This window comes from Myodes glareolus, chromosome 7, assembly GCF_982192425.1.
Source record: "Myodes glareolus chromosome 7, mMyoGla1.1, whole genome shotgun sequence".
NCBI lineage: Eukaryota > Metazoa > Chordata > Mammalia > Rodentia > Cricetidae > Myodes > Myodes glareolus.
In genome coordinates, this window is record NC_142032.1 from 18040382 (window position 1) to 18065869 (window position 25488).

General features: G+C 46.0%; 1 protein-coding gene across 3 annotated transcripts in view; it reads left to right on the top strand.

Moving 5' to 3' along the window:
- Dnmbp (dynamin binding protein) overlaps positions 1-25488 on the top strand; it is a 101705-nt gene that overhangs the window by 24905 nt on the left and 51312 nt on the right. For all 3 annotated transcript variants that reach the window (XM_087907872.1, XM_087907874.1, XM_087907873.1), the window contains 3 exons: positions 4937-5091; positions 7374-7496; positions 14650-16629. In XM_087907872.1, coding sequence (XP_087763998.1) covers positions 4947-5091; positions 7374-7496; positions 14650-16629 — 2248 coding nt within the window. In that variant the 5' untranslated portion in view covers positions 4937-4946. The remainder of the gene's footprint in view (positions 1-4936; positions 5092-7373; positions 7497-14649; positions 16630-25488) is intronic.

Sequence of the window (25488 nt, forward strand, 5' to 3'; positions counted from 1 at the left end):
ACCAGCCTAAGGTAACAAGTAAGAGCTTGATGTATCTAAAAAAGAGATAATAAAACTTTTAAAAATTAAAAATAACAGCAATGAACTCTGGTTAAGACATGTATGCCCAAGTTTGGTGGGCATTTCTTTGATATTTTTCTTTTGCAATCCATAAAATTATCAGCTGATGTATGGATAAGGGGCTAGAATCTGTGATAAAGTCCCTGGGATCAGATGTCATGCTACAACTATGGTAGTGAGCATAAAATTCTGTCTATCTCCACGCTTGACAATTTTCCCAACAGAATGTTGAAGAAACCAAAGAGGAAAGTGATGTTCCAGTGGGTTTGGAGGAAAGACTGCTGTGATCTAAGCAAAGCAATGTTTTCAGTAAGAAGAACATGGGCCTAGCAGCCCCAGGCTTGAACTCTGCTTCTGGCTCGAATTTGGGTGAACTGCTAAGGTGTGGTGCCAGGATTTGAGCCTTGCTGCCCACAGTGCAGTGATTGGTGTGGGCTCCTGGATCAGTCTGGCACATGTGGCGTTTTGGGCACTTAGATGGTAGCTGTTCTTAGTGTCCTTTAGGCTGTTCAGAGTCAAGAAGTCCAGGTTACCCATGCTCGACCTAGAGGGCTCACACCGCTCCCCAGTCAAACTCAGACAAATTGGAGACTGAAGCTATTTATGCCCCTGATGGTTGGTTTACCTTCAGGTGAGCAGAACCGTGGGCTCAGATATGAGTATTTCAGATATTTCCACCAGGTTCCGTCAGTCGCTTCAGCTTTCCCATGCTGGCATCGCTGCAGATCCGCAGGCAAAGACTCAAGCTCTTCCTTCACAGACTTCACCTTCCTAAAGGGTTTGGAGAATCATCTTTCCTCTTCAGAGGAGGGAACAGGTGTTCACCAGTAGGAAGGGGTGGCGTTCGGCATCTTTTGGATGTCCCTGACACCATGCTGTGTTGGACAGTTATTTCCCCAGCTTTCCCGCAGCCCATCTGTCTTGTAGTTTCTTCTGAGAGCTTCCATCTGGAGTTGGAATAGCTTACAGAAGCCACTAATGATTAAGTTTTGAAACATACCCTTGGGTTTCTAAAATGGCCCCAGCGTGGATGACAATAGGTGCTTCTCCGGGTGTGCACAGGACGGGGCAACTCCAGACGAGTTCATCACCTGTGTAAAGTGAGGGACGTCGACCCCACCTTCTGGTTGCATACGTGAATCATGGAGGCTGTGACTTGTACCCTTCTAGGGTGTGTATTTCTTGGGATTACTCATCCCACTCATTCCAGCAGAGTGGGAGGTCGGTTAGTAAAAGACTTTATTGAACCAGGTTCTCTGGGAGTGAGTCATTTTCCGGCAGCGTGACAAGGTGCCAGGAAGAACACCCAACTCCATCAGCTTGCAGGACTAAAGTGCAAGGAATCCCTGGGTCTGAGGCTGCGTCCTAACAGTTCAGTGAGTGAGCGGCACAGTCAGTCAGACACTGAGAACTTTGAGAAAATGTATCGGAAAATTATGTCCATCTTGATCCAACCCTGAGGACTTATTTTAATAACGTAGATGGTTGAGAGATTTGTCAAATATTATGCTTGGTTTTCTGTTTTGAAAAAATTCTTAGACACTACCCTTGTGAGGAAGTCTGACATCTGGTAACTTCAGATGCCTGGAAGACAGCCAGAAATGACAAAGGGGTCTCAGAGCATGTGAGCAATGTAGGGAGCCTCCGGTGCCAGTGTGCATCCTTTACCTCTGCAGGAGTCAGCCTGCCATCTAGAGTTGGCTTACTTTTATTTTCTGGGAACTTTTAGCAATGTTGATGCTATGGGTTGTAAACAGCGAACTAGAATATAGATTGAATTGGATATGGTGGCACCTTTAGTCCCAACATTTGGGAGGCAGAAGCAGGTGGATCTCTATACGTTCAAGGCTAGCCTTGTCTACATTGCAAGTTCCAGCATGGGCTGCACAGTAAGACTCTGTCTCAAAAAAAAAAAATTAAAATTAAAAAAGAGTGGAAGAACTGATTGGAGGGGGAGATGGCTGAAAAGATAATTCGCTGGTTCAGAGCACTGGCTGCTCTTCTGGAGGACCCAGGTTCAGTTCCTAGCACCCGCATGGCAGCTCACAACCATCTGTAACCCCAGTTCCAGGGGATCTGACACCCTCTTCTAGTTGGCGCCAGACACACATATAGGACATACATATAGGCAAAACACCCATATGCATAAGATAAAAATAGATAAATCTATTTAAAAAATGAGGCTGATGAAGGAGATGGGCTGAAAGCAGAGCAGGCTGGCACCACAGGAGGAAGGCCTGGGGGCGTGTAACCGTCAAGGACAGCGGCCATGGTTAAGTCAGCACAGGACTGTATGGCTGCAGGAATGAACTTGCTTCTGGAAGTCTGAGTAAGCCATGTTCATTTGGTATCTTCTTTGGGAGATGTCAGAAAGACACAAAATGTGGCTGTATAGTCCAGGCTGGTCTAGGCCTCAAAGTTCTCCTGTCTCAGCCTTCTGAGTTCTGGGGTTCATGGGCATGTACCATCACACTCCACCCCATGTGCGTGTTCTTAAACATGGTCAAAATTACATTAACCATGTTGAAATAGGACATATTGAAGTGTTCGTCTGCTTGAAGACAGTACATTCTCTGGTGGTCGGTGGCACAGATTTGAACTTGTCGTTAATTATGGAAGTGACTTATAATAGACACTGATGTTTATTGAGAAGCTACTGTGCCTGTCATGTCCTCGGCACATTCGTACAGCGAGGCTTTGGTGACAGGCGTTTGGATTCCCATTCTTTCTCTGACTTCCTGAGTGACCTTAGAATTTATCACTTCTTCGAGCCTGTGTCCTCATCTGCCCAATGGGAACCGATGACACACGTCATTGTGAGGACTCATTGATGTGGTACACGGTACAGTGTGTAGCATGAGGAAGCACTGTGTAGATGTTGGTCACTGATCTTTGTCACCATAGTCATCCTCATGACGATCACTGTGAACGTATTAATATCTTTGTCTCTCAGGTCATGGAAACGGAAGACCCGAGAGTGTAAGTGACTGTGCAGGCAATAAGCTAATGAGTAGTAAAGCTGGGGTTTGAATGCCACCCTCTGTCACGGCAGAAGCCTGGTATTTTATGTGCACACTATGTATCTTCAAAGTATATTTATATAAATACTAGGTTTGGTTCGTTTGGTTTTTTTTTTTTTCCCCCGTTTGTTTTGCTTTTAAAACAGGTTCTCACTATGTAGCCCTGGCTTACCTAGAGCTCATTATATAGAGCAGTCTGATATCCAGCTCACAGAGACATGCTTGTCTCTCTGCCTCCTGAGTGCTGGAATTTAGGCACAGCTAATTAGAGGGTTTTAATAGATGCTCAGTAGTAGAACACTTGTGTGGGATGCGTGAGGCCCCGGGTTCTATGCAAAGCACCATGGAAGGGAAAGCGAAAGCAGAAATCCCGTGGTAGAAAGGGCGAGGAGTGCAGGGGCCACTTCTCTTTTACTGTAGCCCCAGTCATCTCATTACTGAAAAAGTCCCAGTGATACAAGAATAAACTACTTTGACCAAATGTGTAATGTTTAATTATCAAGCATGGTTAAAAAAATCAATATGCTGAACTATTTATTAGATGCTTCCTTCATTTTTTTCACACTAGTGAAAATCATAAACCGCAGTTAAATCTATTTTATTGTTTCCTTTCCATTAGGCATTTGTTTTTTTAAAAATATTTATATATACTTAATTTACTTTTGTATGTGTGTGTGTGAACCATGTATATGTGGGTGCCCTCAGAGGCCAGAAGAGGATTTTGTTTGGATTCCCATGAGCTAGAATTATAAGCAGTTGTGAGTCACCTGACATGGATGCTGACAACCAAACCTGTGTCTCCTAGAAGAGCAGTGAGTACTCTTAGCTGCTGAGCCATCCCTCCAGCCCCTGCTTCTCTCTCCTGTCATAGGTCCTGGGAATCAAACTCTGTTTGCCAGGCTTGGAGACAATCACCTTTATCAGATGAGCCATCTTACTGGCCTGTCTTGGTGCTTTTCGACGAGGCTAGTCATATTTGAGATGAAAAAAAAAATCTCCGCCTTCAGCAACACCGAATGAGTCTTTGAGGAGCCTGGAGAGCCGGAGCCGCCCCCTGTGCAGCCCCTGGGAAGGCATTTGGAGAATGTTGGTCCAATCATGGCTGAGCATTTCCGAGTGAACACACACATACTTTCTAGTGTGTAGACACATTCTTAGCTCTCCAGCCCCCTGCACCAGGGCAATGGACCCATCATGCATTGCAGTGTAGTTCCGCAACAATGCAGGTTGGAGCACAGGCGTCTCCAAACCAGAATCAAATGGTTGATCTGCTGGTACTAAATGTCCCCTAGAGATACCATCTCTGGCCCTTTCTCATTCTTTTCATGGACTTCCTCTGTTTTTCTGTGGGTTTTAAATCTTGGTGTTTGAGTCCTGTCCCTGCTGTACTGTGTCCTTGGACAAATGATTATCTAACTTGTAGAGTGCCGTTATCCTGGTCTTAGATTGTGGAGGGAAACAGATGGCATGCTGTGTGTGATGTAAAGTCTCTGGGTTTTAAATGCTGTATTTTGAAAGTACTGCATTGTCTAGAACTTTAATCGTGGTAAAACGTCAGTAGCCTCTCCTCCCTCTCGCGGCACTTTAAAGCCTCCCTTCCCCATCGTGAATCTTTTATCTCTATGATCTGAGTCAGTTGTTAGTGTCTTGTTGTTTGTTTCCAATTCTAGACTCACACTGAGAAGACACTAATTAAAATACACGAGGAAATCATTATTTTTAAATAAACAACTTTAGATTTTTTATTTTTTCTATTGCTTCTATATTATCTTCATAGTTTGAGTTTTAGGTTTTTAAGAAACAGGTTTCTGGTGTGTCTAAAATATCTGTGTTTTCTCATGCTTTGGACTTTCCAGGTTGTGAAGCATGGAGGCTGGCTCTGTGGTCCGAGCCATCTTTGACTTCTGCCCTAGCGTCTCAGAGGAACTGCCGCTCTTCGTGGGAGATGTCATTGAGGTGTTGGCCGTGGTGGATGAGTTTTGGCTTCTGGGAAAGAAGGAAGATGTTACAGGTAAGAGATACTCCTTCCACACTGGCCCCTCGCTCCTTCTGCCATGTCTTCCTTCTGTGCTCATCCATCCATCGCTCTGGCCTGTGAGGAGAGTTTCTGCCATTGCCCCATCTCTCCGTATTGATTCCTTGTGGAGGCTGGGTGAGTGGACACTTCTGCCCCAGCCTAGTTTTCTGCCTGCCTTTCTCTTTCCCTTCCCAATGCTCTGTCTTTCAGATCCAGTGCTCTTATTCCCCTCCTCAGAACGTACATTATACCTCTCTTCGCAACGCTTGCTCTTTACCATCGCTCTTGGCAGCAGCCTGCCTTGGGTGAGCGGGATGGAAGTGCGCTCCACCTCATTCCTCTTTATCAGCTCCTACTCCATCTTCCGTTCTTTTCAGGAGAGCCTGGTTTATTACTCAGTCCTTCCTAGATCTGCATTGGGAACAATTAATTAAAGCCACCCTCTGTCTCGGATGCTCCTGTCTCCCACGTTTGTGCTTCTGGCTATCCTTCTATTTCTGAGATTCACGTTGCCATGGTTTCTTCCATTAACTACTATTAATGGGGAATGGCAGACCTTTCATCACACATCACTTTAGTCCTTAATTTACACGTGCTTGTATGCATCTGGAGTGTGCTGTAGTTCTGAGTAGATGCTCTGAACACTTACCAACTTTGGGGAATTCACAGATTATAGTCTAGTAGAAGTGATGCTTCTGGTCAGATAAAACTAGTGAGGGGTGTTCGCAGAGAGGATTGCTTGCTCAGTGGCCCTGACATGCGTGAACACGAGAGCACTGAGGAAGCATGGGTAGGGCACCAAGTGGCTGTGGGATACAGAGGACAAAGGTGTGCGAGGTAAGAAGTTGAGGCGGCCAGAAACTGGTGCTTTTGACATCATCAGAGCAGTGTCTTAGAAATGCTGATGCTGTTATTTTAAGAATGATGGGATGGAGGCCTGGAGAGATGGCTGGGTGGTTAAAAAGACTGTCTGCCCTTCCAGAGGATCTGGGTTCGATTCCCAGCATCTACCTAGCAACTCACAATAATCTAACTCTAGTTTCATAGGAGCCAATGCCCTCTTCTGGCCTGCACATGGTGTACAGACAAACATGCAGACAACACACACACACACACACACACACACACACACACACTAAAGCAATAATTAAAAAAGAAGAAGAAGAATGATTGGCTGGACCCTGGTGCCGCACGCCTTTAATCCCAGCACTTGGGAGGCAGAGGCAGGCGGATCTCTGTGAGTTTGGAGTCAGCCTGCTCTACAGAGTGAGTTACAGGAGATTTATTGTCACCCAGGAGGCAGGTGTTGATGGCTTATACCAAGGCGGTATAGGTCTGGAGATGTGTGGGCAGATTCGGGAAACATCTCTTGTTCTCCTCCAGCTGGCAGGCCCTGTCTTCCTACACCACCTATAAAACTCTACCCGTCTCAGACTGAACTTGTCTGCTTCATAAAAATCTTGTGTTTAAGCTAGGCAGTGGTGGCACATGCCTTTATTCCCAGCACTCGGGAGGCAGAGACAGGCAGATCTCTGTGAGTTCGAGGCCAGCCTGATCTAAGAGTGAGTTCCAGGACAGGCTCCAAAGCTACAGAGAAACCTTATCTCAAAAAACCAACCAAACAAACAAAAACAGAAAAGCAAAAAAAAAAAAAAAAAAACCCAAAACAACAACAACAAAACACCTGTGTTCCTCCCAGCCTCCTCTGAACCTCTATGGCTAGTGTGTAGTGATGTGACTTGGGCTTCAGGATTCTATTATCCTTTTTGTCTAAGTAGATTTTCAGATCTCTGAAGACCAAGACCACCCAACTCACATTTCCCTCTTCAGTGAACCTGCTAGAGTGCCAGTGGTTAATGCTTACTTAGGTATTGTGTGTATGTATGCACACACACACACACACACACACACACACACACACACACAAGTGTATATGTGGAGAGCACAGGACAGCTTGCAGGATTCATTTCTCTCCTTGTACCATGGGGACCTGGGAGTCTAACTCAGGTTGTCAAGCACGGCAGCTTGTGTCTTTACCTGCTGAACCCTCTCACTGGCCCAATAAATGCTCTTAAATTGTATTCTCTGCCCTCTGTATACATCTTGTTCTATGCTATGCACTTCTATAGTAAATTCTCTAATTATTAGCATTGGGTCAATTTTAATTCAGAATTTGTAAATGAACTCAGAAAGAAGTTGTCCTTGTACACAAACACAGAGAGAAAATTTAATATTAAAAGAGCACTCAGTGCTTAACACGTGCGTCTGTCTTTCAGGACAGTTTCCCAGCAGTTTTGTGGAGATTGTGACGATCCCCAGTCTGAAGGAGGGAGAGAGTCTGTTTGTTTGCACCTGCGAATTCACATCTCGAGAGCTGAACAGTCTTTCTCTCCATCGAGGTAAGAGCACATCAGAGACCTGCGGAATCTTGACATAAGGTCTTTAGAGATGCTTTCACCGGAGAGTCCTCTCTGCAGTCTGCAGCACTGATGGAGTGTGGCCGAGAGCAAGGCCTTGTGTTAGTAGGGCTTGATCATTTTCATGGGATTTTCTCAGGTATTCTTTTATTAATTTAGATTATTTTTAATTTTTTTGAGACAGGTTCTTACTATATATACCTGACTGGCTTGGAACTTCATATATAGGTCAGGCTGGCCTCAAACTCACAGATATCCACCTGCCTCTGTCTCCCCAGTGCTGTGGACACTTTAGACAGTGCTAATCTCTTTTCCAGAAAGTCTACCTTGTATGATTTTCCTGACAACATTGCTACTTACTAATGTGCAATAGGGAAGCAGTAATTTTGATGTGACCACTGAGACAAATGCAGGACCGCCCCCTTTCTGTGCCTCCATCGGGCAGTGTAAAAGTTCTCGTGAGAACCAGTTTAAACAGATGGCGTTAGCCCATCCCCAGGATGCTTCAAATATTTCTCACCATTGTACTCTAACAGGCACGGACTTCCAAAGATGGGTAGGAAATCATTTCCACAGGTCCACCTAGTTAAGCCCACACCCTTCTGCATAAGCACAGAGACGGACCAATAGTGCTGCAGCCTGAGGCTTGTGACCCACACAGTTTTGTGATGTCCCAGTCAACATACTACAATAGAACACAAGTTGTGTTGTTTGTATTGTAACTGTTCTTTTAGTTACAATGCTGAAGACACAGGCTTAATTCTTACACACACACACACACACACACACACACACACACACACACACACACGGTGGGGAACCGAGACCTAGCAAACTTCTGTAGCCCCTAGTCAGTGAGAGGAAAAGAATATTGGATTTTTTTTTTTTTGGTGTTTATCCTTAAGACCTGTCTTGTGAGTTTCTTGCCTGTTAGTCTTTGCCTTTTCCTCTGGTTTGTAGACTTCTTGCTATTCAGGGTTGGGAAGACAGTACAAACTAGACAGGGAGCTTATAGCAGGATCTTTGTCCTCACTCACAGCTGTCCCAAGGTGGTCTGGAGTCCAGGGTAGGACTCCCCAGGTAGGAGGGGAGAAGGACAAGAGCCTGTCGGTGTCTCTGCCAGCCACACACAGGATGTGAGCAGCATGGACGCTTGTTTGTGCCAGTGTTGGAGGCTGAGCAGTCGGCACAGAAGCAATCTACCACCGAGTCACATCTCCAGCTTTAGCACAGGCCTTTTCTTTCCTCATCCTGGATCAAGCTGAAAACAACAGGGAGAAGGGTGAATTGTGTGGAAAAAACAGTGTGTATTTAATAATATGAAGAACTTGAAGGAATAACTGCTAGAATTAGTTTTACTTCAACATACGTTTATGGTCAAGTCTTAGGATTCAAAAAAATTTTAAAAAGCATACAATTTTCTGCTGAAACCAGCACTGAGAAGATTCATATGATGTTCTGGGCTGGCTCTAAATTAAAATCTGTCTGAGGAAAGCAGGGCCCCTGAGAGGTTCTCTGGAAGACCCAGGCACTGACCTTTTAGCCATGAGTCACCTGAAACACGAGTGAGTAAGCCAGGCCGGGCTGAACTTTGCTTGTTTTCCCTTATGTGTATGTGTCTGTGCACGTGTGTAAGCATGTGTGTGTGTGGTGACCATCTGTGCATGGCTGTGCATACATCTGTGTGTGTGTACACATCTGTGCACAGCTGTCCAGATGCCTGTGAACGTCAGAAGAGGACATCGGTTCCTGGACACAGAAGCTAAAGAGGTTGTGAGTCACTCTTTGTGGATACTGGGAACTGAACTCTGGTCTTCTGCGTGAACAGCAAGCCCTCTTAACCGCTAAGCTGTTTCTCCAGTCCTGAACCTGTAGATCTTAATTAAAAAATAAAAATATCTTATGTGTGGGAGATTTTAACTGTGTATATGTTTGTACACCATGCTTATGCCTGGTGCCTGCAGAAGCCTGAAGAGGGCATAAGATTCCCCTGGAACTGGTGTTACAGATGTTGTGTGCTGCCTTGTGGATACAGGAAACCAAATTCCATCAATCACTAATTAGGAAAATGCACTTCAACCAGATTAAATGTTTTCGTTTGTTTCTTTGTTTGTTTTGGTGGCTTTTTTTTTTTTTCCAAGACAGGGTTTCTCTGTGTATCCTTGGCTGTACTGGAACTCACTTTGTAGACCAGGCTGGCCTTGAACTCAGAGATCTGCCTTCCTCTCCTCCTGGATGCTGGGATTAAAGGCATGTGCCACCACTGCCAGGCTTACAGTGGGATCTTATGGAGGCATTTTCTCCCTTGGGGTTTCCTCCTTGCAGGTAACTCTAGCTTGTGACAAGTTGACATAGGGTAGCCAGCACAGCAGTGGACTGGCTTCTCTTGAGTGCTCACAAAACTTCAGTGATGAATAAACCGGGAGGCCTGGAGACTTTCAGGAGTATTGGGGTGCTGCGTGTGGTTCAGTTGGTAGAGTGCTTAGCTAGAATGCACAAAACCCTGGGTCCAGTCTTACCCACGTGATGGTGTATGCCAGTGCCTCTCAGCACTCAGGAGGTAGAGACAGAACAAACTGAAATTTAATGGTCTTCCTCCATACTGCCAGCCTAGGATACACGAGAGCCCTGCTGTGTTTTTATCATACTGACTTTTCAGTTGTTATCTAATTACACTTAAGAAGTATCGATATGATTAAAAAGAGCAGCTGGAGAGATGGCTCGGTGGTCAAGTGCACTCTGCTTTTCCAGAGGACCCAGGTTCAATTCTCAGCACCCATGTGGAGGCTCACAACTGTCTGTATCTTCAGTTCTAGAGGAATTGACACCCTCTTCTGGCCTCTTTAGGACTGCTCACACATGGTACACAGACATCCATGAAATACACCTATATACACAAAATAAAAATACATAAAATCGCCAAAGAGAAAAATTGTGTGTGTGTATCAGTAATTTGTGTTTGTGTTTTGAGTAGTATAAAAGCAGGTAATATGGCTTAGAAGATAGGAATTCTGATGGTCCTAGATTTAAATCCATCTTTGCATATAGTAGCTGTGATGTTGGGCTAGCCTTCTGTAAAGGCTGAAGATGATAGTATCCACCTCAGGGTAGCTGTTAGGACCAAGGAGGTTATAGGGAGCACCCTGGGGCTCCCGAGGCCCTGCTGTGCCATCGTTCTGCGAAGCTGGTGTGTGCAGATGTCTGCCAGCAAGTCATCAGTAATTCTTCCAGCAGGTGTCACCCTTCCTCCCTTTCCTGAAGCTACCCAATTGGTTTGGACTGTTCTTCGTGTTTTGGATTCAGAAACAAAACTGTCTTCTAGAAGAGTCATAATTAGTGACTAGAGTCACCAACTATCAAAGAGAGAGAGAGAGAGAGAGAGAGAGAGAGAGAGAGAGAGAGAGAGAAACAAAAAGTGAAGAAAATGGGAACGAAAGGAAGGAAGGAAGAAAAGGAAAAGAACATGTCAAGAGAAAGACAAAAGATCAGGAGATTGAGAGCAAGAAAGGACTGTATATTATGGGATATCACCCATCATTTCCTCGTATAACACACAGTGCTTATGGCTGTCTACACCTAGCATTTCTAGGCAACCTCCTCTCAAAAGGCTAATAGCATAAATGATACTTTATAAATAAGTTGCTGATTGATCTTTATCAGTTGACGCACAAGTACTTTAGATTTTAATGCCATGGGATGAAGTGTTAGGATAAGGAACCAAAAGAAAATACATGATCTGCACAAAGCATAGTCCCCCGGGGCCGCTAGTGCCAGGAGTGGAGTCAAGGGGAGAGCGAACCCTGCAGAGCCAGACCGCGCTTGTATCAGAGTCTAACAAGGCCTGCATTCCTTCCTGTAATCTCACTTCCAATCCACTTCCTGTTCAAACAAAAATTCCATCCAGAGAAACAGGCAGTATGTCTGGGAGTAGTCACATTTGACCCCGAGGGTCACCGCAGTTTCTTCTTTCCTGTTCCCAAACCTGGCCCCACCATTCCAGGAATTCTTTATGTTGGTGTTTCTGAAGCCTAGAACCGCTGGGTAGCCTCCAACCCTAAAGAATAACTCAGGACGCCAGGGAAATGGCTTGCTTGACTATTTAAAACAAGAGATTTTTTTTGATAACAAAAACCAGAGAAACCACCACAACAACAGACCCACCCCAGGGACAGTTAGGCCTATAAAATAAAGGTAGTCACCAAGTATGGGGAAAAACAAATGAAAAAAAATCAAAAAACGTAAGGGAGGGGGTGTTGAATTAAAGTGCCATGGAAATTGTGTGTGTTGGTGGGCGAGGGCACACCGTCTTGTTTTGTCCTGAGAACCCTCCTTCATGATCGATGAATAAGCAGCAGAGCTACTGCCCGGAAACAAAGCTCATCAAAACCGCCGTTGGAATAGACAGGAAAACAAGCCCTATTGTCCAAGTTCGTGAGCGCTGGCCAGACCCAGAGCACTGTCATTCTGCAGCCTGAAGTGAACGAGGCATTTCAGAGCGAGCAGAGTGGGACTTATGGCATGCTTTGATTTTCCTATTCACCAAGAGGCCCATTGTGTCTGAGCAGTCATGTCTCCAGTGACTTCCCTCTGTGGCCTGGATGGCCGGCCGGCCTTGAGCCACTGGGGGAGGGGCACTTGTCATTCTCAGAACCCAAAGCTTTGTCCAGTGCATGTGGGTTCAAAAGTTAAGGACTGCAGGAATATGGGAGCAGTTTTAGGTGTCTAAGTGCAGTAAAGTCAAGTCAGGAAATATGGGGCGTCTGCCACTAAGTCTAAAATGTTATGTTATGTGCCGTGCACTGTGCCAGCATACAAATGCCGGGACTGAAGAGAGAAGAGAGTTCTTTGGTTCTGAGGAGCTGTTGTGAGCTCCTAAGATTTTTCCAAGGAAGCCTGCTAAGGTTTCAGATGCAGAGAGAGTAGCAATTATTGTGTTTTTACTCTTTTACTCTTTGAGGGGCCTGCCACTCAGCTCCCAAATAAATACACGGAGAGACATATTCTTACTTATGAATGCCCAGCCTTAGCTCGGCTTGTTTCTAGCCAGCTTTTCTAACTTAAATTATCCCCATCTACCTTTTGCCTCTGGGCTTTTCCCTTTTCTTACTTCTGCATATCTTTCTTTCACTCTTACTCCATGGCTGGCTGGGGCCCCTGAGGTCCTCCTCCTCTCTGAAGTTTTCCTTTCATTTGTCCTCTCTGCCTGCCAGTCCCGCCTATCCTAGCTCCTGCCTCCCTATTGGCTGTTCAGCTCTTTATTAGACCATCAGGTGTTTTAGACAGGCAAAGAATTACAGCTTCACAGAGTTAAACAAATACAACATAAACGAAAGCACACACCTTAAAATAATACTCCCAACAAGGAATAGTAAAGATTTGGAGTTTGGCAGGATGTGGTGGTACATCTTAATGCAAGCACTTAGAAGGCTGAGGCTGGAGGGTTGCAAGTTTGAAGCCAGTCTGAGATACATCGTGAGACCCTGTCTCAAAAGCAAACAAAGTAAAAAAGAAAGAAAAGAAAGAAAGAAAGAAAGAAAGAAAGAAAGAAAGAAAGAAAGAAAGAAAGAAGAAAAAGAAAATTCCCTTGTGTGAGATTTGCCAGGGTCTGGTATCATAGAACAGAGAGGTTGGGACTGGATAAAATTGAGCACAAGCTTGAATGGAGAGAAAACAGAATGGCCTGTTGTTAAAGAAACACTTCTGAGTGTATGCAGAACAAGCACGTTGTATTGAAGGCAGACAATAAGAAAGGGGTTGTTCCCAGTACATGGGAGTCTGAGGGAGGAGAACTGGGACAAGGTCCAGGCCAGCCTGTGTTCCCGAGTGAGACCCTATCTCAGAAAACAGAGAAGGGTTACTAGGGAAGAACTTGGTGAGCAGTAGGCCATTGTGCCTCGTGACTGAAGTTTTAGCAAGAGGATGCAGTAAAATTGGCACATTTATAATCATTTGATGGGCTGGAAGAAAAATGTTCGGGGTAAAATTCAAAAGGAAAGACAGTGGGAATTAAATTTTACTAGGGTATTAGCAAAGAGAAATAATAAATGGAAGAAATGTCTTGGAAAAGGAAATTAGAGGGAACAAGGAAGTTATCAGTGGGAGCCAATTTTAGATACAGGAGAGAATGAATTTGGGAGCTGAAGCTAAAGAACAATCATTATTAACAAATGGACACTGAGTGTTCATCTGCACAAGGCAATATCAATATCAGTGATCTAAAGATACAGAAGAGATGTGCACCCATCCCTACATCACTTGCATGCACTTGAGAAGATAGGGCACACAATCTTTTGAAAAGTCAGGAACCAGGCCGAGAAGTTGAGTGCTGACTGCTCTTGCAGAGGACCCGGGTTCTGTTCCCAGCACCTACCCAGTGACCCACCACCACCTAGAATTCTAGTTCCAAGGGATCTGACTTCCTCTTCTGTTCTTCTCAGGCACTGCGTGCAACTGGTGCATAGACATACCTGCAGGCAAACACCAATACATACAAAATAAAAGGAATCAAGTCAAGAACATAAAAGATAGCCCTTCTCCAATGCATTTGCCAGTAAACCATGCGCTGCTGTCTCTTTCTTACTGTTTGCCCCTGTTCTGTATCCCTCAAGCGGCTCCGTTCAGGAGATTGGGACCCCTGCACAGACCTGGGTGGGAGGAGCTAAAAGCAAGATTAAAATTAGTAATCCACAAAATGAATATCCATAATTACATAATGAAGCGTTTGTTATAAAGCAGTTGATTATGGAACTATGGAATGTGTTTTTAAACTGTAATGAATCTAAACACTAAGACCAATGTGACTTTTTGGTTTATATTTTGTGACAATAACCCGAAGTACTGGTTATTTGCAGCAACAAAATAGCATTTCCCTGGAATTCTTTTTAAGATCTATAGGGCCAGCGAGGTGGCTGAGCAGGTGAAGGTACTTGCTGCCAATCCCAACCTCCTGACTCCGTCTTCAGGCCTCACGTGGTAGGAGGAGAGCACCTTCACGAGCGTACATGCAAGCCCAGCTCTCAGGCTGAGGCATGAGAACTGTAGCGAAAGCCCGGGCTGCACAGCACAGTCCTGTCTGTTGGCCATAGTGCTATTCCCCGGGTTCTGGCCAAGGCTCTAACTTCTGCTTCTTTCTCAGGAGACCTGGTGGTTCTCGATGGCGCTCCCACTGCAGGATGGCTGCAGGGCCGAAGCTGTTGGGGTGCCCGGGGCTTCTTCCCATCGTCCTGTGTTCGTGAGCTCTGCCTCTCCTCTCAGAGCCGACAGTGGCACTCACAGAGTGCATCGCTTCAGGTTCCAGAATACTCCATGGGACAAGCGCGGGCCCTCATGGGGCTGTCTGCCCAGTTGGACGAGGAACTGGACTTCAGGGAAGGAGATCTGATTACCATTATCGGAGTTCCTGAGCCAGGCTGGTTTGAGGGAGAGCTGGAGGGGCGGAGAGGCATTTTCCCAGAAGGTTTTGTAGAGCTTTTGGGACCCCTGAGGACTGTGGATGAGTCGGTAAATTCTGGAGGTGGAGACAGCTGCCTTGCTAATGGTGATGTAGACATCTCCACCAAAGAAATAGAGAGCGGGGCCGACGAGGATGACCACCCGTCAGGGACCTATGGACTTGCCCTCTACAGATTCCAAGCCCTGGAGCCGAATGAGTTGGATTTTGAGGTAGGGGATAAAATCCAGATTCTGGGGACCTTGGAGGATGGCTGGCTGGAAGGACGTTTGAAGGGCAGGACAGGTATCTTCCCCCACCGCTTTGTGAAGTTATGTCCCGGCACCAGGACAGAGGAAACCGTGGTTCTGCCCTCGGAAGACAGCCTCCCTAAGAACTCTGACAACCCTGTGGATGGGTTGGAGACCTCAGTGGTGGAGGAGGCACAACTCGAACCACAGGAGACTGGAACAGACAGGCCTGACTGGGGTCTGTCTGAACAAACTCCTGCTCGCCTAGATCATGGGGTCCCTGAGGGTGTTGTAAGTGAGAACTCTGGCCAGGGTGAAGATGCCTCAGGAAGCTCCCCAGGTGTGGATCTTGATAGACCTCTGATTAAAGCCCCTTCCACACCTGACCCCTCAGAGACAGTCAATGGCATTTATTCCCAGCCTTGGGGACCTTGTCATCCCCAAATGCAGAAAAGCCAGCTTTCTTCCACAGCAGGAGAGAGCCGCCAGAGCTCAGACCCGTTCTCTGAGTTTGGCCCTCCTGAAGCCAGGACTAGGAACTACTCCAGCCTGCCTCCCAAAAGAACGTATGCCCAGGGTAGGTCCCTCCAGAAGCCAGCACCCCCACTTCACAGGGCCTCCTCCCTCGTGGCCTCTAGGATAGCCAAACCTAGCTACTTATGCCCTCCGGCTCTAGCCAGCTGTGCTCAGAAGCATCAAACATCTGCAGAAAATGCCTTCAGCCTCTATTCTGCACCAGAGAGACCAGAGAGGAGGCCTGGGCCGCCAGACAAGGGACCCTCCACAGAAGTAACCACAGCATCACAGGGGGACAGTGTTGACCTGGATTCCAAGTTGACCCAGCAGCTGATAGAGTTTGAGAAGAGCCTGTCCGGGCCCAGCACAGAGTCAGATAAAATTGTACGCCGCTTTTCAATTATGGACTTTAACTCTGAGAAGGACATTGTCAGAGGTTCCTCAAAGTCGGCACCATCACAGGATCTCCCAGAGAAGAAAAAGGCCCTGAGGCCACCCCCACCCAGGCCCTGTACCCCAACACCCACCTCTTCACACTTGCTGGTTGACCAAAGCTCCAAACCAGCACCCCCCTTGGCTGTGCGGCCCTCCCGCCCAGCTCCCCTGCCTCCTCCTGCGCAGCAGAGGATGAATACAGCCGACCCCAAGCCCACCTTCTGTGCCAGTTGGGAGGCCCCAGAGAAGGAGGGTCCTGAGCACGTGGAGCAGGGCCCAGCCCAGACTTCTCCGTGCCCCTCTGTGTTGGCGAGGATTCAGGACGTGGAACACGACTTGGACATGTACACCAGGGCTCAGGAAGAGCTGACTTTGATGTTGGAGGACAAGCAGGATGAATCGCTGAGGGCAGAGACTTTGGAGAATCTCAAGTTCTATGAGAACACCATTCAGAGTCTGAACCTGGAGCTCCAGCAGCTGAGAGGTAAGTGACAGGAAACCGTGACCCTGGTTCCTGAACTGAGGCTCAAGGAGGGCCTCGTTATGTGAAAAACATCCTGGTCCACACAGCGATTTATGGTCTTGTCACCCAGTTTCTCATTCTGCATCTGTGACCACTGTGTCCCCTGACTTCACTTACTGCTCACTTAGAGAAGCTGTGTGCATTTTTGACACAGTACCTCTCTCTGCCACTGTGGCATTCACACTGCGTTGCAGATAGGAAGTCCCTAAATGAGACTTTTTAAACTGATGTCTTCAGGCCAAGTCTCCTGAGGAAATTAAAACTTGTATCTTTGTGACCAGGGGCTGTATGTCAGCAGTGATATCCCGTCTTTCTTACTTGTCGGCATTTGCCATGTGTTTACAGTCTTCGCAGCCCTCATGGAAGTACACGTAGGGATTGTTCAGATGGCCACTTTACAGAGGGAAGAACTAAGACCGAGCCGTTAAGTAACTTGCCGAGGGCTGAGGTTTTAAGCTGGTGATTTCACTAGTAGAGCTTTTCACTTCCCACCTTGTACATTCAAAAACGCATTTTCTGTGGCTAGTGTCTGAAGATGTGTGTGCGCATGGGGCAGGCACAGGTCTATGTGTAGGTATGCATACGTATGTTTGTATGTGTGTATAGGTCAGAAGTCAACCTTAGGTACTGTTCCTCAACTGCTGTCCCCTTGTTGTTTGAGATAGGGTCTTTCATTGGCCTAGAGTAGTGGTTCTCAACCTTCCTAATGCTATGACCCTTTAATACAACTCCTTGTGTTGTGGTGATCCCAGCCATAACATGTATTTTGTTGTTACTTCATAATTGTAATTTTGCTACTGTTAGGAATTGTAATGTAAATATCTGATATGCAACTCCAAAGAGGTTGCAACCTACAGGCTGGGAGCCACTGGCCTAGAGTTTGCCAATTAGGCTACGCTGGCCAGTGAGCCCCACCTGTCTCTACTTCCCCAGTGCTGCGGTTGTAGCCATGTGTTACCACACCTGGGTCTATGCATACGTGCTGGGGAATGAACTCGCGTCCTATGCTCATGCAGCAAACTCTTTGAGACATCTCCCCAGCTCTCTCTTGGAGAGTTCTTATTCGTCAGACTCACAGAAGAAATAATATATAAAGCGGAGCTAGCTTGGTGTTGTGTGCCTATAATCTGAGCCTATAATCTGAGCACTCAGGAGACTGACACAGGAGAACTGCCACAAGTTCAAAGCTAACCTTGGCTACATAACAAGGCCCTGTCTTGGGAAAAAAAGAAAAAAGCAGAAGAATGGTGGTATAGCGTGGAGATCACAGATCTACCTCCCTTTTGATCTTAGACCTCTAAGACGGAATGCAGGAAGTAGAATTTTAAAATTCCACTAAAGGCTGGAGAGATGATTCAGTGTTTACCAGCACTTTCTGCTCTTGCAGAGGACCTGGGTTCAGTGCCAGCACCCACAGTGTGGCTCAGAACAGTTTGTAACTCTAATTCCAGGGGATCTTCTGGTCTTCAAGGCTGTTAGGCATGCATGGCGGTACGCATACATGCATGCGGGCAAAATACCCACACACACAAATAAATAAAATCTTTTAAAGATCCATTAAGAGAAGTATTATTGGAAGGCCTGCAATTAAGTCATTTTCAAAAAGGCAGAAAGTAGATGGTCCTGAGAAAGTAAGGCAACTTCTATCTAAAATATGCCAAGGAAGGTAAGCCCAGAGCCAAGATGGGCAGTAGGAAGGGTCAAGTTCAGTGTAACTGGGCCCCGGATCACCTGTGCTGAACCAGAGCATTGCCCATGAGCTGCCATGGGATGGACGCTTAGTCATCTTTCAGTAGGTGCTCCTCTCACAGAGTCACCCGAACATTTGGAATTCCAGCCACCTTGTGACTTGCTTCTCATGTTTTGAGCCTAGACTCGTGGGTCCTGGGGACTGCCAATGTAGAGATGCCCACCTGCTTGCCAGACAGGTAACACAGCGAAATGCCCAGCCCCATGCAGACCACAGCAGCCTCTCCACTGTGACTGCCGCCTCCTAAGACCCTCAACCATGGTGTCATGAGAGCATTTCTAGAGCTTCCGCTTTTGTTTCCTTTTGTTATTTTCTTCTCTCTCTCTCTCTCTCTTTCTCTCTCTTCCTCCCTCCCTCACTCCCTCCCTCCCTTCCTCCCTTTCTTCCTTTCTTTTGTTGATTTTTAGGCTGGGTTTCTCTGTGTAGCCCTGGCTGTCCTGTCTGTAGACCAGGCTGGCCTTGAACTCGGAGATCCGCCAGCTTCTGCCTCCCGAGTCATTTTGCTGTCAGGCCTGTAGTCCTGTCTCAGGAACCCTTCCTATCGTTACTAAGCTTTCCTTTTCGTCAGGCGTAGGGGCACGTCTTCAGTCTCAGCACTCAGAAGGCAGAGGCACGTGAATCTCTGTGAATTGGAGGCCAGCCTGGTTCACAAAGAGAGTTCTAGAACAGACAGGACTGTTAGAGAAACCCGTCTTGAAAAAAAAATAGCTTCTCTTTTCATATAGCGACGTCACTGGTAGTTGATGTATGGTTCAAAGATGCTAAGACTTTTAGGGAACTATTCTTTTTAAGATGTATTTTTACTTCTATTTGTGTGTACTTGTGTGTATGAGAGGGAGAGAGTGAGTGTATGCATGGCTGTGGGTGTTCTTGGAGGTCAGAGGAGGCTTCGGATCCCCTGGAGTTGGAGTGACAGGCGGGTGTGAGCTGCCGGTTACTATAATGAGCACACAGGGCCACGAGCAAAGCCACACTAATAACAGCAGCTCTCAGCAAAGCCTGGGTCCTGCCCACCTCCTTCCGTGACCGCTCATCCGGGGTTGCAGGTGTCCGCAGGGTCGCTCCCTTGGTGGAGGTGTATGTCCCGCTCTTGTTTTACCTTGAGCTTGGTGGGCTCCTTCAAGCTCACATCTCTGAATTGTTATACTTTATTCTCACAGGAGAATTCTAGTCTTTTCTCTCACTTTCTAGATGTCTCATCTGATTTCTCTTGGGCTTCTTATTTCATTTGTTTATTTATTGTGTGTCTATTTCTGACTCCTTATCTTCAGAAGGTCACTGGCAAAGCTCAAGGCTGGGAGAGATTGGCAAATACCATCACATAATGTTTTTATGATTCTAATTTTCCTTTTTTTAGACTTTATTTTTATTAACTATGTGTATGTGTCTGAGACCCCCTGAAGCCAGGAATTCTGGCACTTGTGAGCCCCCTGAAGTGGGTGCTGGGAACCAAAACTCAGGGCTTCTCCAAGAGCAGAATATATTCTCACTGCTAAGTGCTTCTCCTGCTCAAGTTGCTCTCTGATGATCTATAATTTTATATTATTATCTCAGAATTTTAATAGTTTTAAAGATGTTTTTGATATGTATTTCTTATAATTTTTTAGCTTTTTTTTCTGTGAAAGGACCCAAATAACTTAGACTTCATTATAGAAACTACATAGCGGAGGTAACCAGTGTTTGGCTCTGACTGAGAACTGGGAGCTTTCATTTCAGATTATCATATGGCGTTAAGGTAGATCACCAGAAAGTAGTTTTGGATTGTTGCATGTCAGAAAAAGGCCATGTCATTTGGTATGGACTCAGGTCAAGCCAATGTCATTTAGAAAACCCTTTTATTTTTAACATTGTGCTGAGAGCAGGGTATAAAATGATGAACATTCTAGAAGTGATGTTTGCCTCATGAATTTTCCAGTCGAATGGGTTGAGATCAACAAGTCAAGGATCATATTGGAAGCACTGTGCCTTTGAGTGTGTTGACTCCCTGGGCACAGATACATGCAGGTAGAACTTGTTACATTTAGAAGCCCAGGCAGAGCTACTGAGTGCTGCCCTGGGGGAGGCTCTGGTATGTCACAGCCCTTTTCATCTCTAGGTGAGGCTCACATGCTTGAATCTGACATGGAATCTCCACGTGCACGCAATCCTCATTCATCAAATGCTGGTCTTGAGTAGGAGCTGGGCGTGGGCCCACATGATCAGTAAGAAAGGCACACGCGTGGTATCGCTCCCATGAGCATGATCGAAACGCTAGTGAGTCTACCGACACCACTCTAGTTAATCATGCTTTCTGTCCTGCAGCCTGGAATCACACCTAGAGAGTCACTCTCAGTGTGGGCCAGTGCCAGCAACCCACGTTTGCCCTCACTGCAGTGAGTCAACTTCCCTGCATTGCAAGCCTGGCTTCTGGCTTGTCATTCTAGTCTCTAACATAGCGTCAGGGAAGGGGTCAACAAAAGGCACTCAGTTTTTGAGACAGGGTCTCACTGTATCATCTAGGCTGTGGTGTGTGTGTGTGTGTGTGTGTGTGTGTGTGTGTGTGTGTGTGTGGTGTAGGCACATGTGGTGTCCAGACACATGCATGTGAAGATTAAGGAGGATGGGAGCTGGAGAAATGGCTCAGCGGTTAAGAGCACTGACTGCACTTCCAGAGGACCCGGGTTCAATTCCCAGCATCCCCACATGGCAGCTCACAACTGTCTGAAAATCCAGTTCCAGGGGACCTGACACCTTCACACCAATACACATAAAATAAAAGATAAATAAATCACAAAATTAAAAAAAAAAGATTAAGGAGGATATTGGGAACTCTACCACTTTCTGTTCTGTTCCCTTGAGACAAGGTTTCTCACTGCCCTGGAGCTCACTATTGATTGGCTAGGCCAGCTGGCCAGCAAGCCCTGGCAATCTTTCTGCCTCTGTCTACCCGCCACCCACCCCCAACTCCCAGGCACATATACACACAAACATGCTATACTGGTATTACAGGCCCATGTGATGGTTCCAAGTTCATTTGTTTATTTAATGTGGGTGTTGGAGACTCGAACTCAGGTCCTTATGTTTATGCAGTCTGCCCTCTTACCCAGTTGACCAGCTCCCTAGCCCCTGACCTTGAACTTTTGATTTTTCTGCCTTAGCTTTCCTACACTCTAGGATAGCAGGCATGTGTGCTTCCACACCCAGTTCTCAGAGTAATTTTTAATAATGACTTACCCATGAGATCACAATATGTTTTTAAGGAAAGTAATATTTTAAACAAAACATTGGGTGGGATCTAAGATTCACTGAAGAAAACCAACAGATTAACCAGTGGGAGACTACTGATCAGGGACAATAATAATTACACTAAAGCAATGTACGATATTCTAGACAGATAATCAAAATATTAAATACAAATTTTCTTTCTCTGAAAAAAATTTCTTTTTCTGAAAACTCCTTGAAATGTCTCTGGTATAAGAATTCTTTCTCCAATTAGTAGAACAGGATAAAATAGCCAAACCTGGGCCAGTGTGGTGGCACACATGTATTCTCATAATTTGGGAGGCAGTGGGAACTCTGTGGATTCCAGGCCAGCCAGGGTGACATAGTAAGACACTGAGAGACTTCCAGCACTTGGGATGCAGAGACAGATAGATCTCTGAGTTTGAGGCCAGCCTGGTCTATAGTGTGAGTTCCAGGACAGCCAGGACTACACAGTAAGACCATGCCTCAAAAAGAATGAAAGAAAGAAAGTCAAGCCAATTTGTGATTCGTTTCTTAAAGATAATGAAAATTTGTGTAGAGTTGGGGTTTAATTCAGTGGAAGAATGTGTGCGTAGGCTGTGTGAAGCCCTTCATTCAATCCTAGTATCACCCCCCCCACACACACACACACAAGGAGTGAATGTCTGGCAATAATAATCTTTTCCTTTTTCTACTTTGTCAGCACACAGGAAAAAAGCAAGTCTTCTTAACCCATGTGACATCTGCTTCAGGGTGTTGGCTCAGTACAAATCATCTCAGTTAATTCAGCTGGATTCTATCCTACTACAAAATAGCAACCATAGTCTGAACTCTTGAATAGCCTGTTAATTCCAAACAGTAACTAGTTTTCCCTTTTCAGGCTAATGGTTTGACGTTGCTTAGAATTGTTTACTTAGTTACGATTGATCTGTGAGTCGTGGAGCTCTGCAGTCTGGAGGGTTGCTTTGCAAAGGTGTATTTCCGCATGCTCAGGGTCAGGCAATAGAGCCAGTGAAATACTTCAGAGTTTCTGGAGGTTTTACCGGACATAGCAAGCAAGCTTGAGCTAGCATGAGACCCCAGTCATGCCTTAGCTCCCGCTGGTTGCTTTACAATTACTAAATGTCACAGGCCCTAAAATACAGGAGAACCTTTATTCATCCAGTGAGTTCCTGTGATATTCAAGGTGGTGTCTGAAGTGACAGTAATGGCCTCTGCCCTTAGTGTTATATAAGTAAGTAAATACATAGCTTACTTATTGTATAAGTAAGTAAATATATAGCTTTTCAGAAGGAAAGGGAACCAGGGAGAAAAGAAAGCAGAGAGCATCCTGGAAGGTGATAGCTGTGTGCAGGCAGGGAGCCAGCAAGACTGGTTTTGGAGATGAGAGATGAAGGCTATTCTGGCTCAAGCAGGGCTGGGTTTGGCAGTTCATCATCCAGAGTCAGGGAAGTCACTGTGTTTTGAACAGAGGGTAGTATGGTTTGACTTAACTTAGAGTGAGAGACGCTAGACAGAGACCACTTATTAGGTCACTGCTGTGATCCAAAGGAGAAATGCCAGCAAGCTGGACCGGGGTGACGAGAGAAGCGTAGTCCTGGGATATTTTGAATCTGAGCCACTGGTATGCACTGGTGGACTGGGCATGAGGCAGAAGAATGAGAAGAGGATGGCTGGCTCCTGAGTCTGATCAGGAGCTCCTGAATTGCCATTGGTTGAGATGGTAAAGGCTTCAGGCTGAGCTGGATGGTGAGGGAGGAGTGTTGTCCTGTTTCTCTTCTGTTGCTGTAGCAAACACCATGACCCAAAGCAACATGCGGGGTCAAAGGATCTATTTTATTTTTATTTTTTTAAAATATTTATTTATTATGTATACAATATGCTTTCTGCATGTATGCCTGAAGGCCAGAAGAGAGCACCAGACCTCATTACAGATGGTTGTGAGCCACCATGTGGTTCTGGGAATTGAACTCAGGACCTTTGGAAGAGCAGGCAATGCTCTTAACCGCTGAGCCATCTCTCCAGCCCCCAAAGGATCTGTTTTAGCTTAGAGGTCATAGTCATTCCCATTTCAAGGGAAGCCAAGGCAGGAACTGAAGCAGAGACTGTGAGGAGCACTGCTTACTGGCTCACTTCCCTTGGCTGTCTCACCCACCACACATGCCAGGCTCACCTGCCCAGGCATGGCATTGCTCCCCGTGGGCTGGGTCCTCTTAAATCAGCTAACAGTGGAGAAAATGCCTCCAGAGACATGTCCACAGGCCAATCCAATGGAGGCAACACCTCAACTGAGATTCCTTCTTCCTATACGCATCTAGGTTTGTTTCAAGTTGGCAGAGACTATGACAGGAAGAGACTGAGATCAGGGGCTCAGTTTTGGCTGAATTTATGAGAGACCCAGGTAAAAGTATTGATTAGATGATGTGAGGTAAAACCCAGAGTTTAAGGTCCAGTTAAGGCTGGAGACTTGACTGGGCGGTATGAGCAGACAGAGAACTTGCTGGGTCTCCTGGCATAGACTTGTAATCCCAGCTACACAGGAGACTGAGGCAGGAGGATTGCAAGTCCAAAGCCTGCTGCTGGGTCACAGCAGCACAGGTATGCCCTTTAAAGCCAGTCTTTGGGGGCGACTATATAGATAGACTTATCTTTCCCACTCACCAGTTACAAAATAACCAACATGGAGACTCAATATTAATTATAAATACTTGGCCAGTAGCTCAGGCTTGTTACTAGTTAACTCTTAAATTTAAATCAACCTATATTTTTTATCTCTGCTTTGTCATGTGACTTTGTTATGTGACTTTTCTCAGCACAGCAGTCCGTCTTGCTTCTCCCTGCTTCTGCTCGACTCCTCAGACTCCACCCTTCTTTCTTCCATCACCCTCAATTTGACTCTCCCACCTAACCTTTTCCTGTTCAGCTATAGACCAGCTTCTTTGTTAACCAATGAGAGTGATACATACTCACAGTGTATAGAAGGATTATCCCACAGCAGGGGCGTTGTCTGTGAATGAATATGAATGCAGAGAATGTATAGGTTATAAAGAAGAGCGATCCCAGTAGTGGTTTAGCTGTCTGTTTCCATAGAAACTAAGAGTGAATGGTAATAATAATCATAACAGTGCTTTTAGCACTTTGAAAACAGTGTGCAAGACACTTTCATACAATCACCTAGCCCTCTAAAACTGCCCATGACTGACCGATGAGAAAACCAAGATTTGCCCAGAGTCTCACAGTGAGTAAGTTGTAGGGCTGGAGTTCAAATCTAGATTCATGCCCTTACACAGTCTTTATGTACTGTTTTATTGTGTCCACAGTGATGACAGTGTGTTTGGACATAAAGAGGGACCACCAAATTTCTGAGATTTGGTGAGAAAAAGCAATAATTGAAGATGTACTCATTTTCTAACACTGAACTGGGCAGCTCACAGATGCCTGTAGCTCCAGTTTCAGGGGGTCTGACCTCTCTCCTGGCCTCCATAGGCACCTGCATGCATGTGTCACACACACACACACACACACACACACACACACACACACACACAAAGTGAACAAATATATCCAGTCTTCTTGTGTCCTAGTGCTCCCAGACTTTCTGTGTCTGTGCTCCTGGTCAGCAGTCCTGAGTCCTGAGACTCCTCCCTTGGGGACTTCCATTTGACCCTAAATACCTTTCTGCTCCTTCATTTCCAAATCAGATCTCCAGGCACTCCGGGGCTGAAGTTAACCATATAGTGGGATCTGCCTTTCAAGTTTTCTTCCCAGCCTTAGCCTAGGGGCAGCTGTGTTAAACAAGAGGAAGAACCACATTCCTGACCATGCCCATCTTGTGTGTGTGCCCGTTT